This window comes from Oncorhynchus keta, chromosome 6, assembly GCF_023373465.1.
Source record: "Oncorhynchus keta strain PuntledgeMale-10-30-2019 chromosome 6, Oket_V2, whole genome shotgun sequence".
Lineage (NCBI taxonomy): Eukaryota > Metazoa > Chordata > Actinopteri > Salmoniformes > Salmonidae > Oncorhynchus > Oncorhynchus keta.
In genome coordinates, this window is record NC_068426.1 from 20,578,851 (window position 1) to 20,604,267 (window position 25,417).

Sequence of the window (25,417 nt, forward strand, 5' to 3'; positions counted from 1 at the left end):
ACAGGCATCTGTATGGAGAATGGCACCTCATGGAGACAGATCCATTCTAAGACCATTTATAATTGACTTTCCTTAATTTGGAGGCAGCCAGGGAATGACAACAGCATCAAATGGTTATTTCATAGTAGAGAGAGGGGGGAGAAGGGGAGACAGACAGAGAGCAAGATGGAGAGTGTGCGAGAGAGACAGTGCACGAGAGAGTGGTCTGCTCCCTCTGACTCACGTCATGGCCTGGTAGATGGACTCGATCCCGTAGCGCATGGCGAACTCATCCACTATCTCCTGTGACACCTCGTCAAAGTACACCTTCCAGGCATCGTCTCCTTTAGCATCGGGGATCCTTACTATCCCCTGGCCCAGAATGTCTGTTGAGTGGTGGAACAGGTTCTAGAAGGCAGACAGACATAATGTCAGTGTGATATAGAGACCCACAAGTAGCTGTGCTTTTAGGGCTGGTTTAGGACTGGTTTTAATGTGATGTCTGCAGTAATCATACTGTATGAACAGATATGTACTGAGTATTGTACCTCGTGTAGACAGGTGTATTGTACGTGGTAGGGAGCTACTTTCTCCTCTCCCTTGATCTCCACGCTGATCTGGAGACGGATGGCCCCAGACACGGCTGACTTGTCTGTCCTCTTCTCTGTAACAATAGGCACACACGTCAGTGATTCAATTACTTCAATCTAGATCTGGCACACTAACCAGGTCTGCTAATCGACAGACAGACAAAGTATTTAGTCAGCCACCAACTGTGCAAGTTCTCCCACTGAAAAAGATGAGGCCTGTAATTTTCATCATAGGTACACTTCAACTATGACAGACAAAATGAGAAAAAAAATCCAGAAAATCACATTGTAGTATTTTTAATGACTTAATTTGCAAATTATGGTGGAAAATAAGTATTTGGTCAATAACAAAAGTTTATCAATACTTTGTTATATACCCTTTGTTGGCAATGACAGAGGTCAAATGTTTTCTGTAAGTTTTCACACACTATTGCTGGTATTTTGGCCCATTCCTCCATGCAGATCTCCGATAGAGCAGTGATGTTTTGGGGCTGTTGCTGGGCAACAGACTTTCAACTCCCTCCAAAGATTTTCTATGGGGTTGAGATCTGGAGACTGGCTAGGCCACTCCAGGACCTTGAAATGCTTCTTACGAAGCCACTCCTTCGTTGCCCAGGCGGTGTGTTTGGGATCATTGTCATGCTGAAAGACCCAGCCATGTTTCATCTTCAATGCCCTTGCTGGCTGATGGAAGGAGGTTTTCACTCAAAATCTCACGATACATGGCCCCATTCATTCTTTCCTTTACACGGACGGATCAGTCGTCCTGGTCCCTTTGCAGAAAAACAGCCCCAAAGCATGATGTTTCCACCCCCATGCTTCACAGTAGGTATGGTGTTCTTTGGATGCAACTCAGCATTCTTTGTCCTCCAAACACGACGAGTTGAATTTTTACCAAAAAGTTATATTTTGGTTTCATCTGACCATATGACATTCTCCCAATCTTCTTCTGGATCATCCAAATGCTCTCTAGCAAACTTCAGACGGGCCTGGACATGCACTGGCTTAAGCAGGGGGACAAGTCTGGCACTGCAGGATTTGAGTCCCTGGCGGCGTAGTGGGTTACTGATGGTAGGCTTTGTTACTTTGGTCCCAGCTCTCTGCAGGTCATTCACTAGTTCCCCCTGTGTGGTTCTGGGATTTTTGCTCACCGTTCTTGTGATCATTTTGACCCCGAGGGGTGAGATCTTATGTGGAGCCCCAGACCGAGGGAGATTATCAGTGGTCTTGTATGTCTTCCATTTCCTAATAATTGCTCCCACAGTTGATTTCTTCAAACCAAGCTGCTTACCTATTGCAGATTCAGTCTTCCCAGCCTGGTGCAGGTCTACAATTTTGTTTCTGGTGTCTTTTGACAGCTCTTTGGTCTTGGCCATAGTAGAGTTTGGAGTGTGACTGTTTGAGGTTGTGGACAGGTGCCATTAATACAGGTAACAAGTGGAGGACAGAGGAGCCTCTTAAAGAAGAAGTTACAGGTCTGTGAGAGCCAGACATCTTGCTTGTTTGTAGGTGACCAAATACTTATTTTCATAGTTGAAGTGTACCTATGATGAAAATTACAGGCCTCTCATCTTTTTAAGTGGACCTTGGCTGACTAAATACTTTTTTGCCCCACTGCACACACACACACACACACACACACACACACACACACACACACACACACACACACACACACACACACACACACACACACACACACACACACACACACACACACACACACACACAAAATGGTTTTTCTTTATTTGTACTATTTTCTACATTGTATATTAATAGTGAAGATGTATGTATGCCGGTTAGGCTCTACACCCCTTGTAAAGTGGATTAATGTGCTTAATTTTAATTAGTTATTTGGCCACTTCAGTTGTGATACAAACCTTATTAAAACACATATGCCTATGGGCTAGGCTACATGAGGTGTGCAACTATGATTAGAAAAAGTCACAAAAAAAGGCATTGTTTCTTATGCGGGTCATAATTCACATGTGATAATATATCATTCACAAATGATAGGCTAATATTGTCACCCATCAGACTATTTATTGATTTAATCTTGACTTTACATATACTAAATAATATACAGTACCAGTCAAAAGTTTGGACACACCTACTCATTCAAGGGTTTTTCTTTATTTTTCCACATTGTAGAATAGTGAAGACATCAAAACTATGAAATAATACATATGGAATCATTTAGTAAAAAATATATATTTTAGATACTTCAAAGTAGCCACCTTTTGCCTTGATGACAGCTTGGCATTCTCTCAACCAGCTTCATGAGGAATGCTTTTCCAACAGTCTTGAAGGAGTTCCCACATATGCTAAGCACTTGTTGCCTGCTTTTCCTTCTCTCTGCCATTTGACTCATCCCAAACCATCTCAATTGGACTCTGAAGCATTTATTTGGGCTGCAGTTTCTGAGGCTGGTAACTCTGATGAACTTATCCTCTGCAGCAGAGTTAACTCTGGGTCTTCCTTTCCTGTGGCGGTCCTCATGAGAGCCAGTTTCATCACAGCACTTGAGGGTTTTTGCGACTACACTTGAAGAAACTTTCAGCATTCTTGAAGTTTTCCAGATTGGTTGACCTTCAAGTCTCAAATTAATGATGGGCTGTCATTTCCCTTTGCTAATTTGTGCTGTTCTTGCCATACTATGGATTTTAACAAATAGGGCTATCTTCTGTACACCACCCCTACAGTACCTTGCCACAAAACAACTGATTGGCTCTAACGCATTAGGAAGGAAATAAATTCCACACATTTAACTTAACAAAGCACACCTTTTAATTGAAATGCATTCCCGGTGACTACCTCATGATGCTGGGTGAGAGAATGCCAAGAGTGTACAAAGCTGTCATCAAGGCAAAGGGTGGCTACTTTGAAGAATCTCAAATGTAAAATATATCTGGACTTTTTTGCTACTACATGAGTCCATATGCGTTATGTCATTGTTTTGATGTCTTCACTATTATTCTACAATGTAGAAAATAGTACAATAAATAAAAATACTGGAATGAGGTGGTGTTATTTATATATATAAATAAATAAAGGTATGTGGTCACACCGGTTGCTGATAGGTATAGAAAAATCGGGCACACAGCCATGCAATCTCCAAAGACAAACACTGGCAGTAAAATGGCCTTACTGAAGAGCTCAGTGACTTTCAACTTGGCACTGTCATAGGATGCCACCTTTCCAACAAGTCAGTTTGTCAAATGTCTGCCTGCTAAAGCCTTCCCAGAAGAGTGGAGGCTGTTATAGCAGCAAAGGGGGGACCAACTCCATATTAATGCCCAAATAAATGCTTCACAGCCGGTCTTATTCTGGAAGTGCCGTGTTCGGCAGCTCAACCCGGCTATTTCGCTTGACAGCCACATTATTAGGCTAATTTGTACGTGTCTTCGGAGCGGTCGACTTCCTGGAGTGTGCTACATAATAATCAAGGAGGATCTCAACCCTGAGAGGACAGAGGGGAGAGAGAGGGGGACAGTGGGGGATTTCAATCTCTTCTTTTACTGTGTGGTATCGAACACCTTAAATGAGAAACCTTAGCTAAAATGTAGGGAAATGTACATACATAAAGACCATTGTGGGGACAGACAATAGGAAAGTAGGAGCTTTTGGGCCAGTCCTCACCTGGGTAATTTGTCGAGAAAAATGCTGCTGGCCAAGGGAGAAGTGGGTAATGAGGTACAAGCACAACACAGACTGGACTAGAGAAGAGGGCTGGGATTTAGAACAGAGCTGGTGACATGAGAGGCAGATTGTGTCCCACCACCCGTCCCTCTATTTACACTTCTGCTACTCTCTGTTCATCATATATGCATAGCCACTTTAACGATACCTACATGTACATACTACCTCCATAAGCCTGACTAACAGGTGTCTGTATATAGCCTTGCTACTCTTTTTTCAAATGTCTTTTTACTGTTGTTTTATTTCTTTACTTACCCACACACACACACACCTTTGTTTTTCCCGCACTATTGGTTAGAGCCTGTAAGTAAGCATTTCACTGTAAGGTCTACCTACACCTGTTGTATTCGGCACACGTGACAAATAAACTTTGATTTGATTTGAGATGCACTATGATGCTAGCTAACCCACTTTATTACTGTAAGATGTCCTAGACTTTCTACCCATCATTAACTAGCCCTCTGACAGATAGTCCATTAAGACAAAACACTGTGCAGCAACTAACAATCTGTTAGTTTAAAGGGTTGATTTCAGCCCTCCTATAGAGAAAACTAATGATAGAGTATGACTAAAAAAACAACATTTGAGGGGGGTTGGCAGATGCAAGGAGGAAGCTAACAGAATATGCATTCGACGAAACTATGAATCCACTCGAATCCACTCGATTCATGAGAACTGAAGAACTGACGAGTCCAGCATGAAAAAAAGCACCGAAAAATAAAACATAACCTGCCTCCTTTTGATAATCTCAAACGTTTGACTCTCACACCAGCCCCATCAGATCAGTAGAAGGGAATATTCCCGACAAAGACCCACACACAAAAAAATAGCCTCTCGGACACAATGAGGAGGCATGTGAGGACTGAGGAGAGGCTGTGAAAGGGAGAGGGATGCTATGTCAAGTTATATAGAGGAGAGACCGGAACTGCCCTGGCTATAAAGAACAGAGACTTCCCTGTTCCACAGCCTCAGTTGGCCTGCTACTGGAATATTTGAATGGCTTTTGCAACCACTGTGATTATCATCTGACCCTGCTGGACATCTATGAACTTGAAGAACAATCTGGCCTTAATGGCTATGTACTTTTATAATCTCTACTCGGAACAGCCAGAAGAGGACTGGCCACCCCTCAGAGCCTGGTTCCTCTCTAGGTTTCTTCCTAGGTTCCTGCCTTTCTAGGGAGTTCTCCTTGCTACAGTGCTTCTACATCTGCAATGCTTACGGTTTTATTCTGGGTTTCTGTATAGCACTTTGTGACATCTGCTGATGTAAAAAGGGCTTTATAAATACATTTGATTGATTGATTGATTGATTGGCTTCAGAGATTAAGCAATAAGGACTGAGGAAGTGTGGTATATGGCCAATATACCACAGCTAAGGGCTGTTCTTATGTACGATGCAAAACGGAGTGCCTGGATATAATGGCCATATACAACACCAGAGGTGCCTTATTGCTTATATAAAATGGTTACCAACATAATTAAAGCAGCAAAAATAAATATTTCGTCCTACCCGTGGTATATGGTCTGATATACCACGGCAGTCAGCCAATCAGCATTCAGGGCTTGAAAATAATGGATGTTTCCTTTGAATCAACAGTTCTAAATAAAAACATGTCCATTGTGTCCCGACTACTGTGTCTCAGGGCTGTGATGTGGTGTAGTGACTCATCTTTACTTTTACTTAACATAATAATCATGGGTCTCCAACACAGGCAGGAACCTTCCTCTCACATACAGCACACAATATACTGTAGCAGAGAGATTACTTGTGACGTACCCAGGTTGTACCAGACGTCCATCTCTCCGCTGAGCGTGCGGACCTCGATGATGCTCTGACCCAGGAAGTCATCTGACTCTCTCTTCAGACGCTGTTTCATCCGGGACTTGATGTCATCGTCCTCGTCCCACACACGCACCTTGATACGGTCCGAGGAGTTATGACACTCGCTGGGGGGAAGAAAATGGCAAGATGGTATCAAATCTTCACATTTACACTAAGACAAGATATGCATGGTAATTACATTGCTTTTATGTACACATTGCAGTTCATTCTTCCATAATTCAACTGAACTTGGTTTGGCCTAATGCCATTTAAGGCAAACGAGGATAGAGTTAATTACCCATGTGTGCCACTACCCTGAATAAATTAGTGTCTGACAATGTCAGAAGGCTCCAGACAGCGTGTGACAATTAGGACGTGGGTTCTTAAGACCACACACGCATTTGGGTGAGGAAACCTAGACAGCCTGAGGCTTACTCATGCCATGACCTGCTTACACATAGAAACCCACTTTACTACGCACAGGGACCCACTTTACTACGCACAGGGACCCACTTTACTACGCACAGGGACCCACTTTACTACGCACAGGGACCCACTTTACTACGCACAGGGACCCACTTTACTACGCACAGGGACCCACTTTACTAGAGACATGGACCCACTTTACTACGAACAGGGACCCACCGTTTTACAAGAGAATACTACAGACTACACACAAGATCCCAGACATTAACAGGGCTAGGTTAAATAGACTCACAAGTGGAAGTTCTCCTCCCAGACAGGGTTGAGGTTACCGTAGATGGTCTTGGTCCTCTTCTTGGTCTTTCCCACCTGGACCGTGACATAGGGGTCGCTGGAACCCGTCTTATCTTTGGCCTGCAGTCCCTGGGCACACAGCACTGCAGACAGGCAGATCACATGGGACAGGAGGCAGGTTGATATCAATAGAGAGACATTGACAAAGTCAGATGGGAAGAGAAAGAGACTATTTACAGTAGAACAGAACAGTTTGTGGAACATGACCACTAGTGCCATGACATTACTCCCTGTGTCTGTGCACCTGTGATGGTGATCTTGGCCGACCACTTGGAGGTTCCGTCCAGTACACTCTGTTTGATGGTCTTCATCTGCTGAGCGTGGATCGCCTTGCTGACGACAAACACATCCCGGATCACGTCAAAGATCTCCGGCTTGTTCCTCTCCCTGATCTTCATGCGGTCCTTCATGGCCATGATGATGTTCTGGGTACGATCCTCAGCCCCATGCTTTGAACTCTTCTCCGCAGCACCTAGAAAATCAGAAACCACACACTTAAAGTAAACGGGCTGTATTTTTGGCACCGTGTGTGAATATTGTAATGTAAATTGGCACATCTGTTTATATGTATCCAGTTGTTTAAAGCCATTTATTTTCCGGTCCAAAATCAGGTGGATGTATAATTATGTCTTCACTGAAACATCAATCATAACCAATGATGGTACACCATAATCACACAGGACTTTACATATAACTGACAGCTGTATTCTGGGATGGAGATGAAGCAAAAGTAATTTAACAGGAAAGTTTGAGCCAGAAACTCTGTAGACAAATTCTGGAAAAAAGTGTCAACCTTGTCAATCAGAAGAAAAATTGTAAAGTACAAATCCATTACAAATGGACATTTACATTTCATACACTGTCAATCATGTGATTGCCTGCATTAGGCAACTAAGCTCAGTCATCGCGAAAGGATCTTAAACAAACCTCCTCTTAGTCCAACTTCCACTGTGCTGTACTTACGCTGCAGGCAGTCAGCATTCAGTAGCTCCTGGCACTTCTCGTGACACTTGACCCCGCATTCGGAGCACCTCATGCCCTGGCGGGCGATGCCCCACAGCAGCCCCTCACACTCATAGCAGTAGGTGGGTGTCGTGGCCGTCCACACCTCAAAGTTATGGGGCGTGGTGCAGGAGATGGGGTAAATCAGAGCCTGTAAGGTCTTCTTATAAACGTGGTTCTTCTACAGAGGGGAGAGGAGAGAGCAGAGAGTGAGGATACTGAGATATGACATTGGTGAGTTTTGAAAAAGAGTCTTGATTATCTCAGTAGAGTAATATGTATCCCATGATGTTCTCACCAGCTCCTCGTCTTTGACGGAGGAGCGTGCGGCCATGGAAGAGGTGATTCCAGCCTTCCTGGCCTGGACCAGTGACTTGGATGACAGGGGAAAATAGTGTTAGTTGCCATGGTAACACACCAACAACCCTTCAACTAACCCCAAACGGTTGGTGTAGTATTGTAAGTGTTGGAATACATTTTAAACGAGTTGTTCGGCCCTTTACCCAGGGAGTGTACTACCCAGGTGAGTCATCCAAAGGCCCATAGAGCTTCAACACCCCAACCAAACCAAAGTGGATGAAGGAAAAAACTCATGTAAGGATTGTTACAACAGGTCATATAAGAGGTGACGACATGGGCAGAACTGAACCATCACTGACCAGTCGAAGAAACAGACACTTAACCCAGGTGCGTGTGTTACCAATGGTGGCTTGGGTTAAAACCCTGGTAGTGATGGTATGTTCATGGTTCAGCATGTAAGGGTGGAGAATTAAACCCCAACAGAAATAAAATCAATCATATGAATGAAGGGGTAGAGGTAGAATAAGAGGAAGGGAATATTGTTTTAAGTTATTATATCAAGTAGGAACACCACAGTGCAGTTGCACGGTGACATATGGTTACTTATTTGCACCGTAAAACCCTTGTTGCGCATTAGTACACATTTTTTTGCAGGACAGCTGCATACTGTACAATTTCTTTGCACAAGCAGTGCAATTTGTCCTACTTGATATATACAGTTTTTCCTTTACATTTCTGATTACAAATGGGAGGGGCAATTGGGTTATTTCCACTTACCATCGCCTGACCAAGGAAAATGATTGCATTCAAGCAAGTTGATAATTAAAGGTTTAAGAGAGGGGGAGAGAGAGATTATAAGACTGGTTTCACATGTGGCCTCATTGGGTGATATCTTGGTGATTCCTCATGCGATCACTTTTTTTTTTTTAACAGATCGACTTAAGCAAACATTGAAATAATAAATGTAATCCTTAATTATCAAGATGCTTCTCTTGTGCTGGTATTACAGGATAGAGAAACATGTACTGACAGATAGAACAGCACTGAGATTTTAAGCAGTGACAAGGATGGGAGGCAACACTTACCACATCGCTGACCAGGGGTATAGGCTTCCTCTTACGAAGGTCTGGCATGCTGTCAATCCCAAACAAACCACTTCCACCGCTGTGGACACGGAACAAAATGATATGCTTGTCCTCATACAGAAACAGATGCATTACTTCTTTCCAACACATTAAAAAAGCATGGCAAATCTAAATCAACAGAAATGATTTGGGTGTCATCGTATACCCTGGCTTGATCCAAGCTTGTCTGGAGTTGGGTTCATCATCTTGTCCCTGCAAGATTTAAAACACAATAGGTTTTCAGATTCAGCTCTTAGACCACAGTAAAAGACTTCATCTTATAGGTTAAAAATGTACACAGAGGATAGAGAATGGAAAGACACACAGATGGTTGAGTTTCACCTCTTCGATGGTACATGCAGAACAGAACACATTCAGAACATCATTTTACACATTTGATCCATACATGGCATCTAATGATTGTTGGCAAACTGAAACGCCGAAAATAGAAGAACAATATATAAATCAGTAGCCTAAGGGAGGTACTTGTAAAATGAGAGCGGGAAAGAGATGAACACATTAAATGACCAGTTTTCTGTTTGATATCACTAACAATGTACAGATGCAAATAAAACAAGGAACAACTTGTTTTGTTGCGCAGATGTTCAAAGTACAACTGGGAGAACTTTGGGGGGTGGGGGGGTACTTCAGAGAACCTTTTTGGAGTTGTGCAATAACATGGGAAAAAAAACGACAGACGTATTTCATCTCTCTTCCTCTGTGGTAAAGTGTTTCATCAGCTCCTGAGCACCTCCTCCTCTCAGATGTATGGGGCTAGAGTTGGGTAGCTGGGCTCTCTAGGGCTCCTCTCCCTCTCCTAGTACTAGGAGGTTCTGACAGCGTTTGAAACAGTTCTGAGCTGGTGCTCAGAATATGGCATCTACAAAACAACTTCACAACAGTGTTTCTACTGATCTGATGCTGCCAAGAACATCGTTATTTTACCCTTTTCAGATTTTGAATGACAGAAATAATAGGTTATTTTATTTCAATCAAAACATAATCGTAAAGCCATTTGAAAATGCATTCATTAGGAGCAAACCTCAACAATAAATGAGAAGCTGTTAAACACCTCCGCTAAAGGAAAACATGGGGACAGTGCATAGGATATGAAAACACCCAACGGCAAATGCAACAGTCACATCAAAACTCAAAATATATCTGTGTGAATGAAAACAACAAAACATAACTAAAAAGGGAGCTAATTTAAAAAGCATGAGAGTAACCTGGTCATCTTCCCTGCTGCCGTCTGGAAGGAAGAAAAATCCACGAAAAAAAGAAAACATTAGGGTTCATGGATATAAATAGCTAAGAAAAGAACATCAAATAACCAGATCAACTACACTAGCAATCAATAGTGGTAATTTTTAACCCAAGGTGGCAGGATCAATCATAATCGTGTAATGCTACGTTCATTAATATAAATCATGGGCTAATGCAGTCAGAGAAAATCTGTCAAAGTCTAGGTACATAAGGAATACGAGTGTTAGATTACTTATTTTTTGCTGGGCTTGCAAATACCGTAGTGCACAGCTACCTGGATTGAGCTCATCCTCAGAGAAAGTGGACTGGGATCCTTGGGAAGATTTGAAGAGTTTGCGTCTCTGTCTCTTTTCTTTTAGGATGCGCTGCAGATTAGCAAGGCGTTCCTTAGGGCTGACAACATCCTGTTCACTAAACTCATCCTGATCAGCTCCATCATGGTCCTCTCCTATTGGACTTAACCCTATCCCCCTTGGGCTGAGGTTAGACTCTCCTGGGCTATGCCCAGCCCCTCCAGGAGGACTGTGGTCTGGTGTCAGCTCTGGGTTGGACAGTTCTCCATCAGTCTGATACGCTTCTTGGCTCTCTAAATGCTCCATGGAGTGATATTCAGTAGGGGTGCAGGGGGAGTGAGTACTTTGCTTTGTGGATGCTGCTTGTAGGGAGAGCAGCAGGTTCTCTTGGGCTGGGCTGCAGTCCGCATACACTGAGGCCTCACTGAATTCTTCCAGTGGAGACCCAGAGTGGACGTGATCAGTTGGCAGAGTGATCTCTCCCTCAGGAGGTTCAGGGGAGCAGGGTCTGACAGGAGAGGGAGCTGCTTCAGACTCACTGTCATCTCTACCATGCTCCAGGCTGGACCCCTCCAGCTTCCTCAGAGCCCCTTTCAGAGCTGACCTGAAATTGAGCACAGCCTTCTCAATGCTCTTCGCATCAAATCCCGCATTGAGGGGCTGGGTCTTCTCAGGCTCAGGGCTAGGCAGGTGCTCTGACTCCCACTCTCCTGCATCATCTCCTGGGACAGACTGTTCAGTCCACTCCCTGTCAAGGTTCCTAGCAGATCCCATGTCCAGGGCATCAAATGAGGATGGACGGTGGTCACAGGAAGAGTGCGGCTCCAGGTAGCCATCATCACAGTCTGTGAGCAGCACAGTAGAGTGACTTATGCTCCTGGACGGCCCACAGCTCCCCACATCATCAGCGTAGGCGTCTACAGTGTGGTAGCCGGAGCTCCGGGAGTATGGGCAGTTGGCTGAACAGTCACACTCCAAGTGTCCATTGCTGCCCTGCTGTCTGGGCGGCCGCCAGTCCACTACACTGGACGAGCTGGAGGGGGAATTTTTGTGGCAGCTGAACAGCAGGGACAGGTGCTCTGAGCTGCTGTTGGAGGACTGGCCTGGGGTGCTGCTGGTCTCTCCTGTGGTGTACCTGGCCCAGCCACCAGGCCCTCCACAGTGGTCCTCCACCTCCTCTCCACTGTTCAGACAGGAGCAGACGTCCTCTTCGCTCCATCCGTTCTCCCAACTCCACCCCCCATCACCACTCACACTACGCTGCATGTCCGCCGATGCCCAACCGCTCTGCCACACCCCGGCCTTACCAGAGCGATACCTGGTGTCCCGGTCCAGAGTGTTGGAGCTTTGGCCAGAGGACAGGGAGCTGGTGCAATCATTGGCATACCCCCTCTCCAGGTTGGAGAGGCTGGACCCTGAACAGGGCACATCTGAGCTATGGTCTGAGTTCTCCTGGTCGGGTAGTTCAGGTTGGAAAGGAGGTAACCTTTCCCTCCATCTCTTAGGTGACCCCTGGGGTGGCATCATCATCACTGGGTCTATGTCCCAAGACTTGTGCCGGCGCTCCAGTAAAGGACTGGTGTCCCTCCTGTGGAAAGCTGTGACTGCATTTTGCCTGCCCAGGCTGCCACGTCTGACGCTGAGCCTCTGAGGTGTCTGAGGATAGAGCTGGGTCTGGGGTCCTGGTGCTGAGGCTCCATAGGAACAGAGCTCCCCTATCTCATTCAGCACTGTATCCACACAGCAGGAGACCTCGTCCACAGAGCCCCTCACAGAGGTTAGGTAATGCCGCAGGTCTGATATTTCCTCCTGGATCTTGTTGATCCCTCGCAGTTCTTTCAATATGTGCTCGACGATGTCACTGGTGCCTTTTTCTCCCTCCTCATCTGTCTCCTCTTCTTCTTCTTTCCCTTCACTAGGAGAAGGCCTGTGTGTGTCCCCCACAACCCCGATCCCATCCTGACATTCAGAGCTGCTGTTCTCTCCAGAGGGAGAGGTGGGGAGACTAGTGGTGGGGTCGTTAGTGTGTACAGTACAGGGGGCGTTGATGAAGCCCTCCCTGTTCAGCTCCATCTCCCCAGCCACAGGTGGGTTTAGTGTCACTGTGTGACTGCGGCAGTTGTGCAGGCAGGAGTGGAGTCCAGGGAATTCCCCACTGGAGGGGTTTCTCTGCAGGCCACAGATGAACATGTCCTGCTGCATCTCCACAGGGATGTGCTGGTCCTGGGACTGGTGGATGGAGGGCTCCACAGGACCCTCCGATCCCTGCAGGTACTTCTGGAGCTTCCTCTGCACGCTGCGACTCACCTTGGGGCTCTGAGTCCTCTCCCTCCCCCCCAGCTCCCTCCTCTTGGACCACTTGTGTGGACTCCGAGGTGGCTCTGTCCCTTTTGGTTCATCTCCTCCACTGACACCCCTCTCGTGACCCCTAGAGAACATCCCTGAGGACTGTATGGGGACCTGGCTTCACTGGTCTCCGTCCTCAGAGGCCGACCAGCACCCTTAGGATTGAATCTCTGTGTGACCACACAACATCTTGATGATATAGAAGAGACTGATCTGCTTACAGGGCCTTGTTCATGACTGGCGAGACAGAGAAGACAAAGATAAATCACATGCAAAAAATTTTTTTGGGGGGGGAAATGCTTGTTTTCTATCAACATGAACCTTCCCTTATGCATTCTTCTAAGCCATTTCATCCTTTACATTTCAGTCATTGGCATACAGCACACAAACCCCTCAGAGAATCAATACAATTTATACACATTTGCATAATTCCACATCTTCATTTTGAGAGCTTGCCATTATTCTAATTTTTCAGTCCAACAGACCAGAAAGCAGAGAGAGAGAAAAACAAGAACATATTCCTGCTGCTATAATGGCTTGTGAGATCATGATGAAAAAACAAAGTAAATAAGTGGCTCTATAGCCAAGATAGCCAAGACTTTAATTGCAATGGATGACTGAAAATGTATTTTTAGCTTCGATTTGGTTTGCAAACAACCCACATAACCATCTTACTAGCTCATGCCAATGCATTCCTATATACATTGCAGGCATAATTCTATAAAAACACACAGACAACACACACAGACACTCAGGCATGGGAGAGTGGGAGTAGAGGGCTTTAATCTCTGCAACGCCAGAGAGATAGACTATGGAGGCAAAGCAGAGTGTGGAATTGTGATTAAAAAAACACATTGATATTGGGGGTCATTGTGAGTCAGGCCAGTGCTCTGTATATCAGTGGGTTGGCCACTCACCCGCTCTCTTCACTCACAGAGAAGGAAGGATCAGGGAAATGATCAGACCATACAGCTGGCCTAAACTCTATAATTAGGACGTGATCAGAAGACTTGTACTTAACTGACGGCTCAATTCTATCCTCCAAGTCAGTGTCATTATTGTGCACACACCAGCTGCAATAGAGGAGGTAGATAGCTGTGACCCCTCCCCCTGCTAGACACAGTGTGTGGTCTGGTTGAGTGACACAGGGATAACTAGGGAATCTGTTGGGTGACATGACCATACTATCGGACTTGAGTGACTAGTACTTCAATATATGCAAGGTATTGTAGAAAGATGCATGTAATTTAAAATCAAGGCATATACCTGTGCATGGAAATCCATGATTTTATCTACACTGTAGTGAGACAATAAGTTAGTATGCACTTATGCAACAGCGAAACTAACACTCAAGGATTATTTGCTGGGCTTAACCTATTCATCTGCCTCTTATCCCCACTGATCCTGGGTGTTGGACGACAGCTCAGGCAGGAGCAGCCCAACCCTATGCACTTGCTGTGTAGCATTATGCTGTTAAGCACCAACCCACCAACCTCTCTGCGTCAGACAGTGACAGACAGACTGGTCCGTTTAACCACCATCTTTCTGTGTGCTTCTGTGGCCATTTGCCCAGACCGAGAAGTCTGTTTCAGACAGAGCACAGGGTTAGCTGAACTTTTTCCCCCCATCAGCTTTTCAGGCAGTTTTCACCAAGGTCTAACTGGACTGGCGTTTCTGATGCTTATAACTAGATACAGTGCGGCAAAAAAAAAAGTATTTCCAGTCAGCCAAAATTGTGCAAGGTCTCCCACTTAAAAATATGAGAGAGTACAGCCTGTCAAAATTTTTATCATAGGTGGAACAAACTTCAACTATGACAGACAAAATGAGAAAAAAATCACCCCCACCCCCAGAAAAATCACATTGTAGGTTCCATTTATTTGCAAATTATGGTGGAAGAGCGTCTGCTAAATGACTTAAAGTAAATGTTTGGTCACCTACAAACAAGAAGATTTCTGGCTCTGACAGACAAAATGACAGACCTGTAATTTCTTCTTTAAGAGGCTCCTCTGTCCTCCACTCGTTACCTGTATTAATGGCACCTGTTTGAAATTGTTATCAGTATAAAAGACACCTGTCCACAACCTAAAACAGTCACACCCCAAACTCCACTATGGCCAAGACCAAAGAGCTGTCAAAGGACACCAGAAACAAAAGTGTAGACCTGCACCAGGCTAGGAAGACTGAATCTGCAATAGGTAAGCAGCTTGGTTTGAAGAAATCAACTGTGGGAGCAATTATTAGGAAATGGAAGACATACAAGACCACTGATAATCTCCCTCAATCTGGGGCTCCACGCAAGATCTCACCCCGTGGGGTCAAAATGATCACAAGAACAGTGAGCAAAAAATCCCAGAACCACACAGGGGGACCTAGTGAATGACCTGCAGAGAGCTGGGACCAAAGTAACAAAGCCTACCATCAGTAACACACTACACCGCCAGGGACTCAAATCCTACAGTGCCAGACGTGTCCCCCTGCTTAAGCCAGTACATGTCCAGGCCCATCTGAAGTTTGCTAGAGAGCATTTGGATGATCCAGAAGAAGATTGGGAGAATGTCATATGGTCAGATAAAACCAAAATAGAACTTTTTGGTAAAAACTCAACTCGTTGTGTTTGGAGGACAAAGAATGCTGAGTTGCATCCAAAGAACACCATACCTACTGTGAAGCATGGGGGTGGAAACATCATGCTTTGGGGCTGTTTTTCTGCAAAGGGGCCAGGACGACTGATCCGTCTAAAGGAAAGAATGAATGGGGCCATGTATCGTGAGATTGAGTGAAAACCTCCTTCCATCAGCAAGGGCAATGAAGATGATCCCAAACACACCGCCCGGGCAACGAAGGAGTGGCTTCGTACGAAGCATTTCAAGGTCCTGGAGTGGCCTAGCCAGTCTCCAGATCTCAACCCCATAGAAAATCTTTGGAAGGAGTTGAAAGTCCGTGTTGCCCAGCAACAACCCCAAAACATCACTGCTCTAGAGGAGATCTGCATGGAGGAATGGCCCAAAATACCAGCAACAGTGTGTGAAAATTTACAGAAAACGTTTGACCTCTGTCATTGCCAACAAAGGGTATATAACAAAGTATTGAGATAAACTTTTGTTTTTGACCAAATACTTATTTTCCAGCATCATTTGCAAATAAATTCATTAAAAATCCTACAATGTGATTTTCAGGATTTTCTTTCCGCATTTTGTCTGCCATAGTTGAAGTGTACCTATGATGAAAATTACAGGCCTCTCATCTTTTTAAGTGGGAGAACTTGCACAATTGGTGGCTGACTAAATACTTTTTTGCCCCACTGTACATACCAAACATGAAAATGACCAATGAGATAAAACATATTGCCATAAGTCATTGAAGGGCAAGTGCAGTCAAAAACATGATTATTCTGTGTTTTATATATATTTCCACACTATGAGGTTGGAATAATGCTGTGAAATTGTAAAGATTATGATAATGCCCTTTTAGTCTGAGCTGTTTGAAAAGACCACCTGAACACTCTGTCCGTTTTGGTGGGATGGAGCTTTGGCCTTTCCATGGTAACATTACCATGCAGTAAATTAGTTAATAGACTGATAAGAGAGTTCCAAACCTCTCTGCCAATAACAGCTAGTTTTCAGTTTTCCCCTCCCCACTCAGACCTCTCCCAGACAGTGCTAGCAAAATTCTTGATTGAGAAATTGCTCTTTGCTAAGAAGCAATTTTTGTTTATTGTTGGCCATTTAATTGAAAACAATCACAGTAAGGTAGTGAATCGTTAGCCAGAAATGATTTGATATTGAGATAATAATGGCTGCATTGGACATTTAATACATTCAGTCACTAACAAAAGTGATTGTCTCTATCAGTCTATTTTCTGTTCGTTGAAGAGATCTGTGGTGAGTCGTGACATTTGCGTTACAGCACCCTTGTGGAGCAGCAGCATGTTAAAAGTAATCGACCGTACCAAGGGGAATATATTTACTCGTAATGTAGAGAGGGTCTTGTGTTGAGCGCAGCTAATGTTGATTACTCTACAACAAGAGATGCCAGCCATCATTGGAATTCATTGAAATTCCACGACTGCCTCTGTCTGTTGTTACTCACTCAAATGGATTCAGGGAGACATTGGCTCCACTGTGACTGTGAAACAGCAGATAGATAGAGCATTGGCATTTGTTATGGCAGATGGCCTAACGTTTGTAATAAACAGTGATGGATGTGGATAGAATTTCTATACCACGTTATGTTTCGAACTTAATAGAAATGCATAGTCAGAGTAGAAACCATCCCAAATGATCGGACAAATTCACCTTGGCTGGGGCAAACAAGGTCAATGTTTCCATGCCAACCTATGAAGCAAATGTATTTATTCTATAGCCCCAGTACTATAATAGACATAAACGTTTCAAATCTAACACATTATAACATAAAAGTACTGCAATAATGACTTTGCTCCCATCTGAATTGATAGGGGAGTAATTCTATGGCTGTTAAGAAGGAACAACTAAGAAGATGTAAAAGCATGAGAGGTGTTAAAGTCCATCTCCAGCTTGCGCACAGGACTCCCTGGTGGGAAACATTCGTAACCCTCTCCTCCACCAGAAGTTTAACCTCTGTCCAATACCACTCAAGTACTGGAGGTGTGCATTAGCATGATAAGAGCACAGTTGACGGGAAGGCATAATCATGAATAGCACTAAGACAGCTAGCTGCCAGACCAACGGTGCTGTTGTTAGTGATGCACATTTATAAAAGCTGCCCAGGACTGTCAGGAATCACATATCAAGCCAATAATATTATTAGCAATATAAGTACAGGAGAGGTTTAAAATACTTTTTGGAATCAGATATCCTCATGGTGGACATTGACTTTCCATTTAAATTGCTTTTTCTTGCCATTTCATGTCATAATCCATTAGCTATCTTTTTATTTGTACCTTTATTTAACTAGGCAAGTCAGTTAAGAACAAATTATTATTTTCAATGACGGCCGAGGAACAGTGGGTTAACTGCCTTGTTCAGAGGCTCCAATGCTCCAACGCTCTAACCACTAGGCTACGCTGCCGCCCCAACTAAGACAATCTGGAAATAAACAGGGACAAAATGAACAGACATTCCCAGGTAAAATACACATTGTTTATCTAAAATGTGATTTAGACATCAATCACTCTCACAGCAGTTCTTAGCTGGGCTCCTGAAGACAACTCCTGGCCCATTTAATGTATGCAGCCAGCAGCCCATATAATCTGAATGGCCAGTGGCTCAGCCTCAGCAGTAAGCTGTCCAGACCACGGAGAGGGTGTTATGTCTGGGTAACTCTGACTGAGTCACTGGAGTGCCCCAGAGCAATGTCTTTTCTCTCTTTCCTTCATGTTCTGTGGCCTAGAAAAAAAGTCTGGCTTGGTTTGCTCATGTTCAACTGATCAATTGGCCGCTCATTCTATTCCTATTCATGCAACAGGAGCAACGTTGTCATTGTCATAATTATATTGGACTATATCACAATATCAAACCTGGATTCAAATACTTGTTCAAATACCTACATTACTTTCACATATACTGAACACAAATATAAATGCAACATGTAAAGTGTTGGTCCCATTTTTCATGAGCTGAAATAAAAGATCCCGGAAACCTTCTATAAGCACAAAAAGCTTATTTAACTTATTTCTGTAATAAAGCCCTTCAGTGGGGAAAACTCATTCTAATTGGCTGGGCCTGGCTCCCCAGTGGGTGGACCTATGACCTCCCAGGCCCATCCATGGCTGCGCCCCTGCCTAGTCATGGGAAATCCATAGATTAAGGCCTAATTAATTCATTTAAATTGACTGATTTCCTTTTATGAAGTGTAAATCAGTCAAATCTCCGAAATTGTTGCGTTAACATTTTTTTCAGTACAAATTAGAAGAAAGTACAGATATATTTCATTTGAAAAGACAAGTAGTTGAATTATTTTATGAATTTGGAAAAACACTTGGAAAGTATTTTAAAATACTCAGATACACTCTCAAGCATTTAACCCAGTTATTTGAAAATATAATTATCAATAAGTATTTGACAATTCAATTTTAAATAATTATTTGAAAATACTCTCAAATGCAATTTGGTAGACTATTTGATTTTTACAAATAACCATTCTATACTAAAATAAAAGTACTTGTTTTGGACTGTGTATTTGAAAATACTCAAATACAAAGAAAAAGTATTTTAAATACCAGATAATTTAATACACATAATTTGAACCCAAGTCTGCACAATATTATTCATTGTTATGGAAACATTTTTCTATTAGCCATACATTTCATGAATAAAAGTCAGAATAGTCGAGAGCAAACATTCTCTTAAGTTTATGTAGTGCAATATTAAATGCAAACTTTATGCAATAATGCCATTTCTAAAGATGCAAAAAATTCAATAAACCTTACCTCATGAAGGCAGAAAAAGGTAATAGTATACTGGAAGAATCTGTGAAGGCGGGAGAAGTCACTTAGTGGGGACCGTTGACTCCATGTGGAAAACCACTCAATAGAAGACAAGCGCCAAATCTTAAAAGTAATTTTTCCCCCTTTTGTTAAATATCCCCAGGTGCTTATAATTCCATGAGCTACATTCAAAGCACATTGGACTGCTCGTCTTCACCCAGATTGACAGACGCAGGAGAAGTGTTGACTCTCTCATTCCAGATGTACAAACCCAGGAAGGGCAAGCGCGAGGAGTCTAGGCTCACATGACAGTTCAGTCCCAGTTAAGTACCCCTCCCTCCCGCTCTTCGTGCATTCCCTCTCTCGTTCCATCCCCTTTCTCTCTGTCCTCTGGCGATGTATTCCAGTACAAAGCTAATCTGAAGCTGTGAAAATGCCAGCTCTCAGTCTCCCTCTCTCCATATCCCCCCTCTCTCTCCACCTCTATCTGTACCATCCTGCTGTCCTCACTCTCTTTCCATTTGACCCTTATACCGGCCCTATAGCAATCAGTATAATGGAACACAGCACCATGCCAACACCTTCCTCATAATCTAGAAGAAAAATAAACGCACACCTACTTAGGCGAGTAAAAAAACTTGAAAATAAAAGAGTCGCACACTCTAGGAGCTCAGATGCAAAAATTGAATTACCAATGTTTCGACAGCCAAGCTGTCTTCATCAGGGTATAATCACAAACACTGCGGAATGACTCGTCAATATAGTGTCAAAAGACACATGTGTCTGTAATCATGGCCAAGAGTGGCCTAATATCATTGGTTAATTCTCAAATATTAAAATAGCATACAATGAACAGCATACAAACAACAAATGGATAGCATATACGATCATAGATTGATTTTAGACTACACAAGCTTACAAACAATTACAATGGCAAAGTAACAAAAATCCCAAGCATGGCTTCAGATCAAAGTCTATGTTGAGACTGAAGGGAGCAACGGTATTTAAGTTAAAGATCCAGGCAGCCTCTCGTTTTAACAATAAATTATCAAGGTCATCCCCTCTCCTAGGGAGGGTGACATGTTCGATGCCAATATAACGCAGAGACGAAGTCGAGTGGCCTGCCTCCAAAAAGTGGGCCGCAACTGGGTAAGTCAAGTTTTTGCACCCAATGGTGCTACGATGCTCTGAGATACGTACTTTTAATTTGCGATTTGTTTTACCCACATAATTTTTACCACAAGGACAAGTTATAAGATAAATAACTGCCTTAGTGGAGCACGTAATAACACCTTTGATTGGGATCAATTTCCCCGTTTGTGGGTGTTTGAAGGATCTACATTTATAAGTGCCATTGCATTGAGCACAGCCATTACACTTGTAATTTCCATCCAGTAGGGGCGCAAATAGACATTGTTCAGGAATATCTTGGGGTGGTAAATCAGAGTGTACCAACTGATCTCTGAGATTTCTGCCCCGCGAGAAAATGACCAAGGGAAGGTTCGAAAACACATTACCGAGACTATCATCGGATTTTAGAATGTGCCAATGTTTGTGAACGATTCCCTTAATTTGTTCAGAACGCTTTGAATAGCGGGTAGTTAGAACACAAGAATGCGTCTTTTTGCGAGACTGACCTTGAAAAAGGTAATGTCTCGGTTTGTTTTGAATTTTCTCAATGGCAATAATAATAATAATCTGATCATTTTTGTAGCCCCTCTCCTTGAACTTTCTTTGCGTCTCAGCCAACTTTCTTTGCGTCTCAACCCCTTCCTCATAACCAGGCTGTATGGCTTAATTAATGGAATGCATCGCAAGACACCGCACTAATATAACTGTAACCTGTTCATTACGACAAGCACTGGTTTCTAACCGCGGATCAATTGGTTTAATGGAGTGCATGACTACAAACAACAATCTGTGCTACAGCTGAAACCAGTCCGTCTAGTCTTCTACACATTCCTCATACTGTATATAAACCAGACCTGGGTTCAAATACATGTGTATTTTAGTATTTAAAAAAAAATTATAATAATGTGTATTTGAGTATTTCCAAATACACAGCCAAAAACAAGTACTTTTATTTCAAAACATGCTCCAGAACTTTGGCGACTACAAAATCTTTCTTAAACCTCCTGCTGTGGGCTGAATGTGTCAATGTGTAGTTCATACATGCATAATCTATGAACAGAATTACCGTGTTACCTCAGTTAGCTACAAAATCCCTAATTTGAAAGCAACCGTTTTTCTGGAAGCTGTGCTGCGCCATGTTCCCTACATTTCCCTCCATGTGGGCCAGCCCCCTAGCAATTAGAGTTCTAGCCAACGATCTTCAGCCCCTTGCCATTTGAGTGACAGCTAGCAAGATGCACACACTTCAGAGCGAGATTGCAATGCACATATTTGACAGTACGCTATTTTCTGGGGGTTGTGAGCACTACTTTCAGAACTACTGCCTAAAAGATATACAGAAGTACAGGAGAATCAAAGTATTTGAATTGTTATTAAATCAAGCAAATTGCATTTGAAAGTACTTATTTCAAATTCCTGGGTTAAATGCATGCATTTCCAAATACATTCCCATATTCAACGACTTGTTTTCATTTCAAATAAAGGTTCTGAATACTTGTTTTGAAATGTATTGAAAAGTAATTGAAATACCTGCAATAGTATTTGAACCCAGGTCTGATATGAACAGTCTCTGAACAACAGATTGGTCAGATATCGTCAGTCTTTCTTTTGCAATATAAACCTTAAAAAGGTAGTGATGGAGAAACAAAGCTTTCAGAAGCATTGATGCTTTCCAGTCAATTGTGTCATAAATAGGTTCATTACTCACAGCTTTGATCAACACAGTGTACACTAGTGGCACATGCTGGTCAAAATAATTTAAAGCAGCCAAATTATTATAGATGACGTCCCACACGGTGTAGCGCATGCGCCGAGTAGCCTTTTGTCTTTTACCGAAATCAATACCAAACCAATCAGGTGATTGTTTGACGAAATTAAACTTCGGACGTCATTGATCACGTGCTTCTGATGCAGGTATCGGCACACTGTTTCGAAGTAAACTGCTTAGCGATTTCGACGCATGCCTTGGAGCTCCGGTATCACTACTTAAAAAAGGTCCACTATGCAAGAAATCGCTCTGCCATTTCCTGGTGGCTAAAATTAAAATAGTTTGCCTAATTTCAGTTCGTGTGACAAAATAAGCAAGTAGTGTTGAGAATCATTGAACAATCTACACTGCTGTGAAATATATTTTCCATAACCAAAAATACAGTATTTTTCAACTATTTGAAGCTGGTATACGACAACAAAAGTAAGGTGCAACAACACAACATAAGACCCAGGAGCATAGAAATAGTGCACATAGAACAGATCTTCCACTTCTTAAGACTTGCTTTCAATAAGAAAGGCAGAACTATAACTCACATTTCTGTGAATTTGGTCAAGTCACCCAAAAAGTTACATATTGCAGCTTTAAGGCAGCTCCACCTAACCCATCTACATCACAGAAAATCAGGATAAATTGAGGTTGACAGAGATGTCATTCCTTTTTTGATTTATTCAGTTTGGAGATTCAGGTTTTTCCGCCCTCTTAACTCAATCAAATGCACTTGTGTAGTAAGCGCCGAGTCTACAATGTAAAATCAGCATGGTTTCTCACAGTACTTTTCTGCAAATATCCCAGTCCATCCAATTATTTTGTACAATTAAAAAAAAAAATCTGTATGTGCAAAACATTTTCACTATCCTTATACTCCCCAAAGTGAGCATCACAGGATAAAGCAAGGCCTAAATTTGCTCGGCAAAATGCGCAAAATAACAATGTGATAAACATTGTAGCTGTACTTCTTTATTCCCATCACACTTGTTCCCTATATTCCTGCACACTTGTTCCCTATATTCCTGCATCTTTCCCTCACTCTCCCATTTAGTTGTTCAGTCTCTCTCCTAGGCGCAATTCATCACTCCATTAGTGCAGTGGCTACAGAGGGAGAATGAGTCAGAGATGGGAAGTATTTCTGAATTTAAAATACACATTTCAATAACCTTTTAGTATTTTGTATTTCACTGGTCTGCTCTACAATCCAATGTATTTTGTAAGAAGATACTTTCGAAACCTGAAATTTGTATTATCAAAATACAAAATCATTGTATACACAATTTTTTTTTTATAGCAGTTCACAATTTTGTGACCAACTTTCACCCTGCATTGGTATCAGAAGTCTGATGGTACTATGGTGAGATAAGAGTGTATGCTAAATGACCAAAATGTCAAATGTAAAGTGAAAACTTAATGCATGATGGGTATTATTCTAATGAGCTCTGCCCCCGAAACATGGCCAATAAAAATACCCTGTGTGCTTTGCAATTGTTTATTTTTACATTTAGGTAATTTAGCAGACAAGGTAGATAAACAACTAGTATGCCCTCAAACAACTAGTATGCCCTCAGACAAACAATCAAACAGGCAAAGCGTAAATATGGGACTAAGATTGAATCATACTACACCGGCTCTGACGCTCGTCTGATGTGGCAGGGAAGGCTTGAACAATATTAGACTACAAAGGGAAACCCAGCCGCAAGCTGCCCAGTGACGTGAGCCTAAAAGACGAGCTAAATGCCCGTTATGCTCGTTTTGAGGCAAGCAACACTGAAGCATGCATGAGAGCACCAGCTGTTCCGGACAACTGTATGATCACACTCTCCGTAGCCGATGTAAGCAAGACCTTTAAACAGGTGAACATTCACAAAGCCGCGGGCTAGACGGATTAACAGGACGTGTACTCAAAGCATGCACAGACAAACTGGCAAGCGTCTTCACTGATATTTTCCATCTCTCCCTGACCGAGTCTGTAATACCTATATATGTTTCAAACAGACCACCATAGTCACTGTGACAAAGAAAACTAAGGTAACCTGCCTAAATGATTACCGCCGCATAGTACTCACGTCGGTAGCCATGAAGTGCTTTGAAAGGCTGGTCATGGCTCACTTCAAGACCAACATGCTGGAAACCCTAGACCCACTCCAATTCGCATACCGCCCCAACAGATGACATAATATCAATCACGCTACACACTGCCCTTTCCCACCTGGACAAAAGGAACACCTATGTGAGAATGCTGTTCATTGACTAGAGCTCAGGGTTCAAAACCATAATGCCCACAAAGCTCATCATTAAGCTAAGGACCCTGGGACTAAACACCTCCCTCTGCAACTGGATCCTGGACTTCCTGACGGGCCACCCCCAGGTGGTAAGGGTAAGCAACAACACATCTGCCACGCTGATCCTCAACACTCAAATCTGAGGTAGCACGAGAAGAGGAGAGTCTGTAATTGAGAGGTCCTTTGTGGTGTATGTGAGAGTGATTCATTTCTGAGTTAACAATCCATCAATGATAATTTTCCACCTCTGAAGCGCAGAGCCACTAGGGTCACATCTAACTCAAAGAACAAGAACAGTGAACCGCTGTTTGATATTCTAACTCAATCAGCAAACATACACGTAAGTAAACGCATCTTGATGAATACTTGGAATAAGCTATTTAGTTTGCCGATTTTCGAACTACCAGAGGTGAAACTCAACCAATCAGATAGGGAAAAAATACAAATGGGCAGCAGGATAATAAACGTGTGGTTGTGAATGTGTAGAGTGGGCAAGATGATTAGATGGTAATACATGAGAGGAAAGGGCACATAAGATTAACATGGGAAAAAAAACCTACCTCCTGAAGCTGATCCCTGACTTTGTTGATGGCCTTCAACCAGTGTATTCTGGATGGAGAGAAGGGAAAGGGAGAC

At 43.0% G+C, this 25,417-nt stretch overlaps 1 protein-coding gene across 3 annotated transcripts in view; it reads right to left on the bottom strand.

Moving 5' to 3' along the window:
- The window catches only part of LOC118385223 (protein unc-13 homolog B-like), a 111,824-nt gene that overhangs the window by 27,022 nt on the left and 59,385 nt on the right, over window positions 1-25,417 (bottom strand). Inside the window, exons 1-12 of one of the 3 annotated variants that reach the window (XM_052521099.1) lie at window positions 19,610-20,000; window positions 10,833-13,434; window positions 10,522-10,544; window positions 9,462-9,508; window positions 9,257-9,335; window positions 8,170-8,244; window positions 7,833-8,052; window positions 7,114-7,341; window positions 6,811-6,952; window positions 6,048-6,217; window positions 528-643; window positions 224-387 (exon numbers count right to left, since the gene is read on the bottom strand). In XM_052521099.1, the coding sequence (XP_052377059.1) occupies window positions 224-387; window positions 528-643; window positions 6,048-6,217; window positions 6,811-6,952; window positions 7,114-7,341; window positions 7,833-8,052; window positions 8,170-8,244; window positions 9,257-9,335; window positions 9,462-9,508; window positions 10,522-10,544; window positions 10,833-13,290 (3,722 nt within the window). In that variant the 5' untranslated portion in view covers window positions 13,291-13,434; window positions 19,610-20,000. Of the gene's footprint in view, window positions 1-223; window positions 388-527; window positions 644-6,047; window positions 6,218-6,810; window positions 6,953-7,113; window positions 7,342-7,832; window positions 8,053-8,169; window positions 8,245-9,256; window positions 9,336-9,461; window positions 9,509-10,521; window positions 10,545-10,832; window positions 13,435-19,609; window positions 20,008-25,341; window positions 25,391-25,417 lie in introns of those variants that run through there. The other 2 variants (XM_052521101.1, XM_035772185.2) reach the window with 2 other exon arrangements.